Source organism: Chelonia mydas, chromosome 1, assembly GCF_015237465.2.
Source record: "Chelonia mydas isolate rCheMyd1 chromosome 1, rCheMyd1.pri.v2, whole genome shotgun sequence".
In the NCBI taxonomy this organism is placed as follows: Eukaryota; Metazoa; Chordata; order Testudines; family Cheloniidae; genus Chelonia; species Chelonia mydas.
In genome coordinates this window covers 323,739,133-323,752,596 of record NC_057849.1, presented here as the reverse complement: position 1 = coordinate 323,752,596, position 13,464 = coordinate 323,739,133, and the positions used below count along the sequence as shown (strand labels likewise).

Here is a 13,464-nt window from a genome sequence, read left to right as displayed (position 1 = left end):
GAAAGGGAATAATATTGTAAGAAAGGATTAAGATTAGTTCTTCTGAATGATATATGTATTATAGTATATGATATGAAATATAATTTGTTACTACTTTACTCCTGGGGGATTCTGCACCAAATTTTTTAAAATTCTGTGCACAATATTTTAAACTTCTGCAAAATTCTGGGAATTTATTTAAACTACAATACACTGGATGGAGAATGAGAGTGGGGAGCACTGGAGGAAATTTCCCAACACCCTTTGTCTAATAATAATGTAGCTAAGTTTGATCCTTTATTTCTAGTTATTAGTCAACAAATATATGCAGCCATATGCTCAGTATTACAATCATAGGAACTGAAGAGCAAATGAGGGCTGGGGTATCAAACTCACAATTTGTATTGGCTACTGACAGTCTCCAGAAAGGTCAGAAGTAAACAGTTCATGGAGCACATTTTGAAAGGAAAATTTTCAGTCTGAAAACTTAGACCAGTTCTAATCACTAAAGCACCATAAGCATTTATAAGGCTATACTGTCTGTGACAAAGCTCTGTCCTTGCCTCCGTGGGTCTCGCGTTTCCTGGCGGATTTCGCTAGCCTCAGAGGCTCACTGTGACCCTGCAGACAAGGGTCACAGTCTACTGAGCGATTTTCATCATAAGCCAGTGAGGGAGGTGAGGAGAAGTTATCCTTCCTTGCACCATCTCTATTGTCTCCCAGTCCCAGTGATTAATCAGGGGACAAAGGTGGGGGGGGGGGAGCCCGGGCCCACCCTCTACTCCGGGCTCCAGCCCAGGGACCCTAATAGTATGAGCTATGGCAGCTGATCTTTTAGAAACATTACATGTACAATTCCCTGGGCTACTTCCCCCCCCAGCAGCGTCACTTCCTCAAGCTCCACTTCACCCTTACCTCAGGGCCTCCTTCCTTGTGCCTGATATGGTGTGTACTACTCAGCCTCTCCAACAGTGCAACTTCCTCCCACAGCTCCTGACATGCACACCCACCTGACTAACTGGGAGGCTTTTAACTAGTTTCAGCCAGCCCCTGATTGGCTTCAGGTGTCCCAATCAACCTAGGCTTCTCCCTGCCTTCTGGAAAGTTCTTAATTGGCCCCAAATGTCTTAACTGACCTGAAGCAGCTACCATTCACTTATCCTGGTACCAGGGATTTGTTTAGCCTGGAGCTAATATATCTATCTCCCACTACTTTTCTATAGCCATCTGGCCTTGCCCCATCACATGTCATTTACAAAAAGGCTCCTTTACACCACCCTCGTTTGCTTACTTGCACATACGCATGCATGCCCAGCCCTGCCCCCCAGTAGTGAGTGATGTCTCCGCCACATGTATACACAATCTCTCCTCCCCTGCGATGATTTATGTCTCCACCGGCCACTCCTGGCTGCTGGGGAGGGGTAAGTGACTGCTCTTGCAGCTTCCTTTTGCTTCCCCTCAGAAGTCATTTTTCTGCAGAGAAGCAAAGCAATCTGTGGATGACATGACTTCTGCGACCACGGAGTGGAGTAGAATTCCTCCAGAAGTACTACTTCAATATTTGCCCTATGAATTAGTAGAATTGTAATTTGAACAGTTCTCTCAGGACATCTATCCGTACATGTCTTTATAAGTTAAATGTTTTGTGTTTGTCCTAGGGTTCTCAAAAGTGAATTATACAACACAGCTTTTCCTTTGAATTCTACCTCTTGATTTTTCCACATATTCCAGATGTTACAAAAATCTACTGTTCTAGTTTTTACAATAGTATCTTCATCTGCATAGTTTTCTTATTTTACATGCTATCCAACAGGACTCAAAACATGACTTTTTTTAGTGAGGTGTATTTCATACTTACACCTTGCTTGGGGATTCTCTCATATTCCCGTTGCAGGAGTCTTTTGTCTTCTTGTAAACTACAGAAAAATCATCATAGAGATCAGCACATTGACAATATGCAAAGCAATAAAAAGAGACCTTTAACAGTCCATGCTATCCAACATTAAAAAGTGATGTGAAATAACATCTGTGATAATTTGGATACCATTTTAAAACTGAATTTAGGTCAGTCTTACCATAACATTGATCTAGATGTTATAAGGGTATGAAAAACAAATTTCATTATATAGGTACAAGTTTCATTGCAGAATCTGGTGCATAAAGAATAATCCAAATATCAACACAGAATTAGAGCACAGATACCTAAAGAGACCTCAGAGATGTTTTTCATATCTCAGGGCACTTTCTAAACTCTTTAATAAAACTGAAATCAAAAACATGTGGTTTTAAAAAAAATAGATATTGAAGGAGATGAACTGTAGAAGAGCATTTACTAGCAACTGCATGCAAAAAACTGTACACTTTAGCATAAAGACTATCTTCACCATCAGCATGCTTATCATCATCTTTTTCCAACACCAAGCATGGGTAGGGCCAAGATTATAAACAGATTCCAACCAAATCTATTCTGAGCCGCCATTTAACCCAGTTGGGGTGTTGCCTGGATGGTTTTATATAGTGTGTTATACCATTGTCTCCTTGAACATCCATGTCCTCTCTGTCCAGGCATGCTTTTGTTGATTGTAGTCACACAATATACTTTCAGGATTCAGAGTAACAGCTGTGTTAGTCTGTATTCGCAAAAAGAAAAGGAGTACTTGTGGCACCTTAGAGACTAACCAATTTATTTGAGCATAAGCTTTCGTGAGCTACAGCTCACTTCATGTGAGCTCACGAAAGCTTATGTAGCTCATGAAAGCTTATGCTCAAATAAATTGGTTAGTCTCTAAGGTGCCACAAGTACTCCTTTTCTTTTTGCAATGTACTTTCAGTCTTCTACAGGTATCATAATTTGTTAGTCTATTTAGTCTTGTCATGCCTAGGATATGGTGCAATCACCTCCTTTCAAATGTTTGCAGCTATTTCTCCAGATGCTTTGTCAGTACTCATGTTTTACAACCATAAAGTAATGTGGGTACAATGAGTGTTGTATTTAATCTGGTCAGTGGTGAAAGTAGGCCGGTACAGTGTACCAGTAAGAAGTGGCTGCTGGTACCAGCCTGTACCAGCCGATGTTAAAGCGCTATCATGACAGTGCTTTAAGGACCCTCCTTAAAGCACTGCCACGGCAGCGCTTTAACATTGTTTCCCCGTTTGCCCCCCTGGGCCACCAACAGGGTGTGGGCAAAAGGGGCAGCTGCCCTGGGGCCAGCAATTTAAAAGGGCTTGGGGCTCCCGGATGGGCTGGCTGGGGGAGGCTGAGCCCCAGCCCCGCCCCTTCTGCCCGAGGCCCCACCCCTTCCAGGGGCCTGGATTCGAGCCCCCATACTGGTAAGTGCTTAATGTTACTTTCACCCTTAAATCTGGTTTCAGCTATCATGGACACTGATTTCAGGTTCTAGTCATTTTTATTCAGCCATGTGAATGTTCTACTGTTGATGTCATCTTCATAATGGTTGTCATATGTTATGATTGAAGGCTGCAGGTTTGTCACAGTGGAAGAAAAAATGTCATTTATACTATGATTTTTCTTTGTGTCCATGGCTTTTTTTGTGTCTGGGATTTTTCTTTGTGTTCAGGATTTTAACAAAGTGCATTGAACTTGACTACTTGAAAAATGTGGTTTTAACAGTAGCATGCATTACATAAAATTATGTTACATAATTCACGTAACTATTAAAAACACATTATATATTTATGTTTGACCAGCTCGGATGTCTTCCTTAGCAGCATTACAAGCATGGTGCTATGTTGCAAACACAGAGGATTTAGTCTACAGCTATGATGATGATGAGGAGTAAAATATCAAGCATAAGTACAAGGGAGTGATCTGCCCAATATCCCAAAAATATCTTTCATGAAAGTGGAGGTTTATTATTTTGTTCTACATGCAACATACCAGGAGATAACAGTCATAAGGGAAATTGAGATAAAACATTTGGAGACAGCATCCCACAAATGTAAAGCAGAGGCTTGGAAATCTGAAAAGAGCAGTAAATAAAACGTGCAAAAATATGGTGTCTAGATGTTTGAGGGGAACAACTCATAGACAAACAGATGAACAACTTCATAGATGGACAGAGCTTTTTAAGCTTACTGAGGCTTTCTGTGCAGTGAATCTGACACTGGAAATCCTTGACCGTATAAGCCTAAAGAAGTATTTAAAATGTAACCTGAGAAATGTTGGAATCACACCACGTTTGAGCCATCTACAGCATTCCACTTGCCAAGAGTATTTGATAATCATGTAAATGAAATTAAAGAAAAGCTGAAGACTTGTGATGGGATCAGCATAGTCACTAACAAGATCACAGATGCAGAAGATAGATATGTTCTCAACATACTGTCTGTTTTAAGCAAACCAGAATGTGAATGTGAAGTGAAATTAAACATAATTCTGTTGGACTGTGTAATGTTAGACTCTGTGAACTTTAAGACAGCTAGCCAAGCAATATGGAAAACATTGGTTAAACATGAGGTTTCCTTTGACTGGATCACTGTTCTTGTATCAGACATGAAACATATATGAAAAAGGCATGGGAGTTGGAGCATTAAGAGCTTGTTTCTGAATGCTGTCCATGTGACCTGTGTTACCTGTTAAACTTAGCTGGGGACATGTGGCATAAAAACCTTGAAAAAGAAAATGACCTGATTGTCATTATGAAATGAACATTTAAAGCCTGCCCAGCATGTAAAGCTCACTTTCATATGCACTTGGAGGATAAAAGAAAAAGTCTGTACATTACCCTTGTTCCAGTTATAACGTGCAGAAACAGCTGGTTTAACATAGAATATCAGGGTTGGAAGGGACCTCACGAGGTCATCTAGTCCAACCCCCCGAGTCCTGCTTTAATGCTGCTTTGTTTCACTTAGCCCACACAGAGGACTACATTTAATTTTTTCAAAAGTCTAGAAATCATGACCTACGAGGAAAGCCTGAAAAAGCTGGGTTTGTTTACTGTGACGGGTTGGATCACAGAAATTCTCTGGGAGCTGCCACCTGATGTGCCAAGACTACTTCTGCTCCTGCTTTCCTGCCCTGCCAGCTTAGGACTCCAGCACCCTGCCTGATTTGAATCAGACCCACTAGCCTGCTGCAAACGCAGACCCAGGTCTGAACCATGTCCCCTAACAGCTGTAGGCTCAATTGAAAGCAGCTTACAGAAGTGTTCTTGTCCTTGACACTCAGATGCCCAACTCCCAATGGGGTCCAAACCCTGAATAAATCTGTTTTACCCTGTATAAAGCTTATACCAGGTAAACTCATAAATTGTTCGCCCTCTATAACACTGATAGAGAGATATGCACAGCTGTTTGCCCCCCACAAGTATTAATATATACTCTGGGTTAATTCATAAGTAAAAAGTGATTTTATTAAGTACAGAAAGTAGGATTTAAGTGGTTCCAAGTAGTAACAGACAGAACAAAGTGATTACCAAGCAAAACAAAATAAAACCCGCAAATCTATGCTAATACAGTAAGAAGCTGAATACAGATAAAATCTCACCCTTAGAGATGTTTCAATATGTTTCTTTCACAGACTGGATGCCTTCCTAGTCTGGGCACAATCCTTTCCCCTGGTACAGCTCTTGTTCCAGCTCAGGTGGTAGCTAGGGGATTTCTCATGATGACTGCCCACCCTTGTTCTGTTCCACCCCCTTATATATCTTTTGCATAAGGCAGGAATCCTTTGTCCCTCTGGGTTCCCACCCCTCCTTCTCAGTGGAAAAGCAACAGGTTAAAGATGGATTCCAGTTCAGGTGACATGATCACATGTCCTGTGAGACCCTCAAGCCTTCATTCCTCCCAGCCTGACTCACAGGAAGGCCTACCTGCAAACAGAGCCATCCACAGTCAATTATCCTGGTTGATGGGAGCCATCAAGATGCCAAACCACCATTAATGGCCCACACTTTGCACAACTACAATAGGCCCTCAAGAGTTATATTTCATATTTCTAGTTTCAGATACATTTATACAAATAGGATGACCACACTCAGTAGATTATAAGCTTTGTAATGATACCTTACAAATACTTTTATAAAATCATATAGTGTGCATCACAGTTTAGTCTGGAGAAGAGAAGACTGAGCAGGGACATGATATGTCTTCAAGCATGTAACAGGTTGTTATAAAGAGGAAAGTGGCATCTTTAGCTGCTGGCTTTGTAAGAGAAAAAATAACTTTTATTGTAACTATTTCTCTCACCAATTAGTGCAGATATGTACTCTGCAATTGCTCCCTAAGAGTAGTCAACAAATACAGCAATGGTTTGTCAGCCAAAAGCATCTTGGCAATTGGCACTGCCAAGAGGGGGTGGGGGAAGAGGTGGAGGTGATCTTGGAAGGAGAGTCACTCAGTGAGGCTGTTTAGGATCCAAAAGTTCTGAGGAACAGATACCCATAATTCTCTAACATCTGTAGCATTTTTTGTCCCAGGAATTTGGGGACAAAATTCATAGGTGCTATAGCTCTTGAACTTATTCTCCTCCATGCATTTTTGCAGAAGAGGGAATTTATGGGTCAGACGATCAAAATCAGGAATAACTTTCAGTCTAAACATGTAGAATTGTGTGTTACAGTTGATGTTTGCTGAATTTTCCCCATCTGCTTAATTTGCTCTATTTATACTGTATCTTATGTTATTTGAGAAGCTAGAATTCTTCTTGGTTCTGCTGTCTGGACATGGAATCAGTTATGTATTGTAAAAGTTTCTTACGGGATATTCATATGCCGCAACTGATTGCTCTTCAGATATGGAAGTAATGGAAACATATGGTTATGGCTATAACATTCTGTTGCACTAGTGAGTCAGAACATCCTGATGAATTAGTAGGAATGTGTTAGTATATACACATCTAGACATAAGATTATTTAATAAAAGAAAGGAAGACAAATTGGGGCCATAGTACAAGATTTCAGATGGCATCTTTCGTTGATTGCTTTGTAACAGAAAAAATTACAACTCATACTGTAATTATTTTCTCAACAGTTAGTACAGGATACAGACCTTAAGAAAATAAAATAATAATATGTATTTAAATTCTGACTCTTCAACCATTGCTCCCGCTGAGTAACACTTAAGCACAAGAGCAGTTTCATTGTCTTCAGTGGAACTACTTATGCCATTATGAGTGAAGCATGAAGAACTAGGACCTAATTTAGTATTATTTTTACAAGTCACTGTGGGCCAGACTATACGTGGCCCATGCACAGTGCGAGTGTGTGTAGTGAAAACAGTGCAAAAAGCCTTTGCCATTACCCCTTATGTGGCACAGGGACTTTTCCTTCTGTATTCCCCTGTAATGCACAGCACCCCAAAGAGGGGTAGGGAGAATGTAAGATTTGCCCCTTGTAGACAGGTGTAGCAGCCAGTGTGTTCTCCCCAGGTTTTGTGGTGGGGCTCTGTACTGCTCCCCCTACTATGGCGCCCAAATGCCACAACCGAACCCTATAATTTTCCCTTGGGGGTACTTTGCTATTTGAACACAAATGAATGAATATTTTCACTTACACAGCTGAGTTATTGGGGTTGTCTAAATACATAACTAATAAGGGGAATTTACAACCCTGAGGCACTTTAGCTGGATATCTAGTAGAATTGCTTGGGCTTGCATAATCACAACAGCATTACTGAAATCCCCATTCTGAAAATGTACCCACATCTATATTTAGCTGCCACCAAAACTAATTAAATGGGTATTGCAGTGCTTGTTAGCTGGCTAGGCCAGGGAGTGTCCTCTTTAAAATCACCCCAGGAGGATCACAAAGACAATCTTAAAACTGTAGGGGAGAAAGAAGTTGGCACAATTTTCCTTTCTCATCACAATTTTCTCTCATGAGGACAGATTCCTTTGGTACCATTGTAAGTTCACAACAAAAGCTTTGTCATCTTAAGGTTAAAGGATTTTAATACCTCAGGTTCTGTGGCAACAGAGGGTTGCAAACACAAAAGTTATAATTCCCTTGAGTATGCCCACTGCTTTCACGAAAAGCAATTCCAGGAACAAGAGAAGGAATAAGAGAAGAGATATTAAATATTAAATTTAATTTAAAATATTAAATTTTAAAAAATTAAAATCCTAAGATGAAGTAGAGTCAAACTTAAAATACTTCATTTACAATATTAATTTCATATACACATTACATGTGCACTCATGATTTAGCTGTTTATTTCAAGTTGCATAAGTCTAAGATTTCTCTCTGGCTTCATTATTCTCAAACGGTATTCTTTTACTTTTCTAAAAGTTATTGTTTGGCCTTACCCTCTAGCCTTTGTAATTTTAGCCTTACTGTTTAGCCTTAGCCTCTGTATATTGTAATCTGTTTGAGTCAGGTCCTAATTTTCATAACTGTCTGTAAAACATGTAGCATACTGCTGGTGCTACACAGATTAAAATAATATACAAAGGAAATAGGCATCAGACTCTCTAATTCTGTTTTCTATAATGTCCTTTGGTGAATCTGTTCTTCATTTTTACATGCTTATAACCCTAATCATTTTGGCAACCAGAACAACTCATACACAATCAAAAAGAACAGAACCCTTAAGCCTAAGCATTTGTGTTAGAGAATGCAGACACTTGTTTTTCATGCTACTTTATTCATTTTCATGCCAATGACTACAAATGCATGCAAAACTAATGTAGATATAGTTTGTTTAAACACACACACACACTTAACTGAAATAAGTTCCAGACTTTACCCTGAGAGATGTCTACAGCTGCAAACTGTAAAAATACAAAAATACCATAAATGCCATAAAAATACAAAAATAAACTCACGAGTGGTTAGGAAATATAAATGGTAGTTGTTAACAGAGATCTGTTTTAGTTAATCAGTAAACACAATAACCAGAACAGAACATTTTAAGCCATTGAGTTCAATCCTGCAAGGTGCTGAGCACTTCAACTGCCATTGACTTTAGCTGAGAGTGTTCAACAGTCCACAGAAGGTGTTCAGCATTTCCCTGGAACAGGCCCTATGTCCATAACGTGAATGTATTAGAGATGACAAGACACCAGCATGAGATTTCTGGAAGACTTTAAAAATATGCTTAGCTTGCACATGCTGAAGAACACAGTCAAGGGACTAGTTGTTCAGGCTTACTTACTTGCTGTCTTTAACAACCTTACCTTGAACTCCACCAGATGAAAAGTTCGTAGTAGGAAAGTATAGAAAAGGCTTACCACTTTGCCTTTAAATCAGTTACACTAAACTGAATGGCTAATCCTGAAATAATTGCCAGAGGTTAAAGAATTTTCCAGACTTGTACAAAATGTCAGGTCTGATTCTGCATCCCTGTCTCACATTGAGGAGTATTTCTGTGAGTAGCCCCGCTGACTCCAGTGGCACTGTTTGTGTGACTAAGAAGTTACTCAGTGTAAGGGTTATAGAATTAGCCCCTATGCTTGAAATGGAAATTATTTGCAAAAGAAAATATGGTCACATAAATCTTGTCTATTTTATACACCTTCCTTTTTCAATTAAATTGATTACTATTTAGAATACAATTTGTATCGTATTAGTTTCACTTCTTATTTCTGTCATGGTCTAGGAAAGAAAAGAGACTTTTTCTCATTTTTCACCCCACAAAAGTGGAACTCTTAACCTCATACCAAGACAGAAAAGTTACATTAGATTAGGGCTGATCTTTGCTGAATGCTTCCCTGATCCTTTATTCATCTGGTATTTTTTCTGTACTGTTTATTAGGCCATAACAGCCCTGGCTGTAAACAGAAGCAACTCCATTGCCTTGCATGGAATTGTGCCAAGACTAAATTTTATTACCTTCCCCTTAATTTATCACCTGTTAGTAAGGTTTTGTACATTGTGGCTTACATCTGAAAGTCAATTTCATCAATACCATTTGATTAAAGAAAAAAATATTCCTTTGCCATAATTTTAGCCTCCTTTAATCTAATACCTTTATGACAAGTTGAGCATGGAACTTCGGTGAAAAGATGCTGACACTAAGTAAGGTGCTACAGGAAACAGATTTAGATTTACACTAAAAAGCTGAAAATTCTTTAAAATAGTTATAAAATAGAAAGTAAAAACCCAACATCTTTAAATACTGACAAGATTATCTGATAATTGCTCTGACGTATGGTATCAAATCAGAGGTCTTTACCAACTAGAAGATTTCAGGACATCCAATTTTTTTAATATAATTGGCCTGCAGCAGATGCCCCATGCTGCAGTGGCAGGACTTGTTGACATTTAGATTAGGCTGTGGACTAGCTTTTCCCCTCAACATGGAAATGAATGCTGATTTGCTTTCTGTTCTCTTTTCTGTGTAGAAAATAGTTAACTTTCTGTTCAGTCTGGTAGCAAAAAGGAGACATTCTTATTTCTGCCTATGAAGAATGAGGGAGTTATCTGTATTATATTTTATGACTATCATGTGCACTGCAGTTTAGATGCTTGATATTATCCTGCCTGACTACAAAGATAAGGTACCATAAGGGAGAATACAAAGGGTCCTTGAGGAAACATTCAGGAAGCTATTAACTGGGGAATACCCATCTGCCTGGCTCCAACTAGACTTGCAAGGTTTATTCTTCCCAGGCCTGAACCTGGGATCAACGGGGATACTAAACCTTTGAAGTCCTCAGTCTATGAAGGAGAGGTGTTGAGCAGACAGCAATGGCTGAACATGAGTCTCAGGGTATGTCTACATAACAATTAAAAACCCACAGCTGGCCCATGCAAGCTGACTCAGGTTCCCAGGTTTGGGCTAATGGGCTGTTGAATTGCAATAGAGATGTTATGGTTCATGCTGGAGCCTGGGTTCTAGGACCCTGCAAGGTGGTCCCAGAGCTCGGACTGCTGCCTGAGCCCAAACATCTACACCACACTTAAACAGCACCACAGTTCGAGCCCCAAGAGCCCACATCAGCTGGCATGGGCCAGCTGCAGGTGTCTAATTGCAATGTAGACATACCCTGAGAGAGAGCGAGAGAATGCTGGAGGGGTTGACTGTCACACCCAGCCCTGGAGTAAGGATGGTTGGGCTGAGTGGAACTTACTCAACATTTGCAAGGAAAGAATAAAGTGTAGGTAAGAACCAGGCATATAGGGTTTGCATAGTTTTATCCCTTTTCCCTGTTTGCTCTATGCCGTCAGGTGAATAAACAATATATTTGTTTTGAGTCACTTCAATCAGCTGCTGGTCACAGACTTCTGAAGAGAAGTTTTCTTGCAGGTGCCAAGTACAGTTGATTGTGTGAAGTTTAACCCAGAGATCCAGTCCAAGAGTGGTTTGGATTGCAGGGCTCCACCCGACAGAGACGTGATGGAAACCAAGCCTGTCTCTTGAAGGGTGCACTTGATATGTACTAAAAGGGGTCTAAAGCACAGCACTCATTGTACTGTGACATTAGCAATGCATGTATTGATCTGAAGAGACTGTGACGAACCATATTAAACATTCTAACATACATGCCGATCCTACATTAGTTTATATGAACTTTCACTCATTAACTATACCACACCACTCTGTCCTGGCCACTCATAACACCACTCACTCTCCCCCACATTCCCATAGCCATTCACAAATGGTAGTTGTCAATCCTGCCCCTTTGGGTACATGCATGCATTTACACCCCTTACCTGCTTTTCCCCACTTACAACCTCACTTACTCCTGCTCCCCCATATATGCTCACTAACTCCTGCCCCACATTCACATATTAATTCACTTCTGTAGCCAACCCCATTGATTTCTCACTGCTCCACCAGACTTACCCCATTTGCACCATCTCTTCCCCCCCACCCCCACCCCCGGCCCAGTTTGCATATCCCACTCATTCCTGGACAACAACACCCTCTCTCCCTACCCACAAACCCATATATGAAGACTGACACTTGCAGATATGTATGCCTGTAAGCATCGGTGTGTACATCACATAAAGAGCAGCCTTAAATTCTGCTTTGGGTACACATCAGATACCACACATGGTACCTAGGCATTCATACCCTGAGGAACGTGTGTGGCAGACAGACAGGACTAAGAGCCTTTTCCACTCCTGCACCTCTGCTTAGAGGCTAGGCACAATCTTGGCCCTTGTACTCTGGGAGAGGAATAGAGCTGGAGTACTCTGTTAGAGTAGGAAGCACAGATTGCCCCCTAGAAAAAGGTTTAGCTGACACTGATGTGTGCACTCCCTCACTGAGGTACGATGCCTCCAGGAGCTTGTATCAGTGCAGTTCTTCACTCCCATCCCATAATGCTCTTTAGACCCCACTCTAGCCCCATACACTGAATAAACAAATAACAATAAGCTTCTGATTACCATTTACAGTACATTTCTCAGAGAGTGACTAATCCAGAAAAGTATATTTCTAATCAAGCAAGATACTGTATGTAATTCACACGAAAAGAAAGTGTGAAAGAGACAGCAGAAACAAAAAATACACAAGGTCTGTTTCTGTAGGACATGGAAAAATGCTTTTCTGTAACGAGAGACGATATATAGGAGGAAAATATCATCCAGAGACACAAATTTAAAATATACCATCACTGTAAAAGTGATATGAAATTGATGAAATACTTAGAAGATATTGGGAGAAAGAGGTCAAAACCCAAATATTCTGAACAGCGCAGTTGTGACTTATTGGTGAGTTTTGATAAATATTGAATTTAACAATTATTTCTGGAAAATACAAGTGGTTTGGTTATCTCCTAACAAATAATTTTTTTCCAGATGCTTCCCAGGATGTTCCCTCATTTCTCCCCACATCCATTTGTTTCTTTTTCCAGGTGCCTTTTCCTCTTAGAGCAAAATTACCTAAAAAGAAAGTAATTAAGATATAGAATTGGCAGAAAAAATCTGTTCTATGCAATACATACAGTATCCCCTGCTACGCTTGTGGAAATGTACTTACTAGTGGGTGGCTTTCTATTAATCATCAGAGCATTGTGAACTTCAGATGAGCAGTTGATTTGTAAGCCATCCAGGAGCCAGGCCTTGAAATATAGGTGAGAGAAGTTGGGGTGCTTCAGTTTTCTGGATTCCTGCATCAGAAGATCCAAACTTAGAGGCAGGTGAAGAGGTGATTGCAGGGACAAGCAAATCAGATTTAGGAGCCATATTTGCCTCAGCCAAGCTATGAGAATAGTTTTAGCTTTCTCTTACTTCACTCTATTCAGGAATTTGAGAAGTAATGGTGATTGTGGGAAAGCGCAGAGCAGCAATTGCGACCGGGAGTGGAGACAGCTGCAATGATTTCACCAGGAATTCTCCCAGAGAATCGGAGCTCAGACCATCCCTCAAGCAAAATTTGCAGCACTTTGTGTTGGTTGAGGGTGCAAAAAGGTCTATCACTCGGAAGCTCCAGGTGAAGAAGATTTCCCATAGGATTGGGTTACTAAACACTCATTCACGGTGTTGGCAGAAATATCTGCTCAGTATATCCACTGAGTGTTCTGAAGACCTAGTAGGTAAGTTGCTGAGATATCAATGTGGCAAGTTATGCACCAGTTTC

At 40.4% G+C, this 13,464-nt stretch overlaps 1 protein-coding gene across 3 annotated transcripts in view; it reads right to left on the bottom strand.

Moving 5' to 3' along the window:
- Window positions 1-13,464, bottom strand: part of CCDC146 (coiled-coil domain containing 146) — a 128,871-nt gene that overhangs the window by 31,578 nt on the left and 83,829 nt on the right. For all 3 annotated transcript variants that reach the window (XM_037889208.2, XM_043552065.1, XM_043552073.1), the window contains one exon: window positions 1,838-1,895. In XM_037889208.2, coding sequence (XP_037745136.1) covers window positions 1,838-1,895 — 58 coding nt within the window. The remainder of the gene's footprint in view (window positions 1-1,837; window positions 1,896-13,464) is intronic.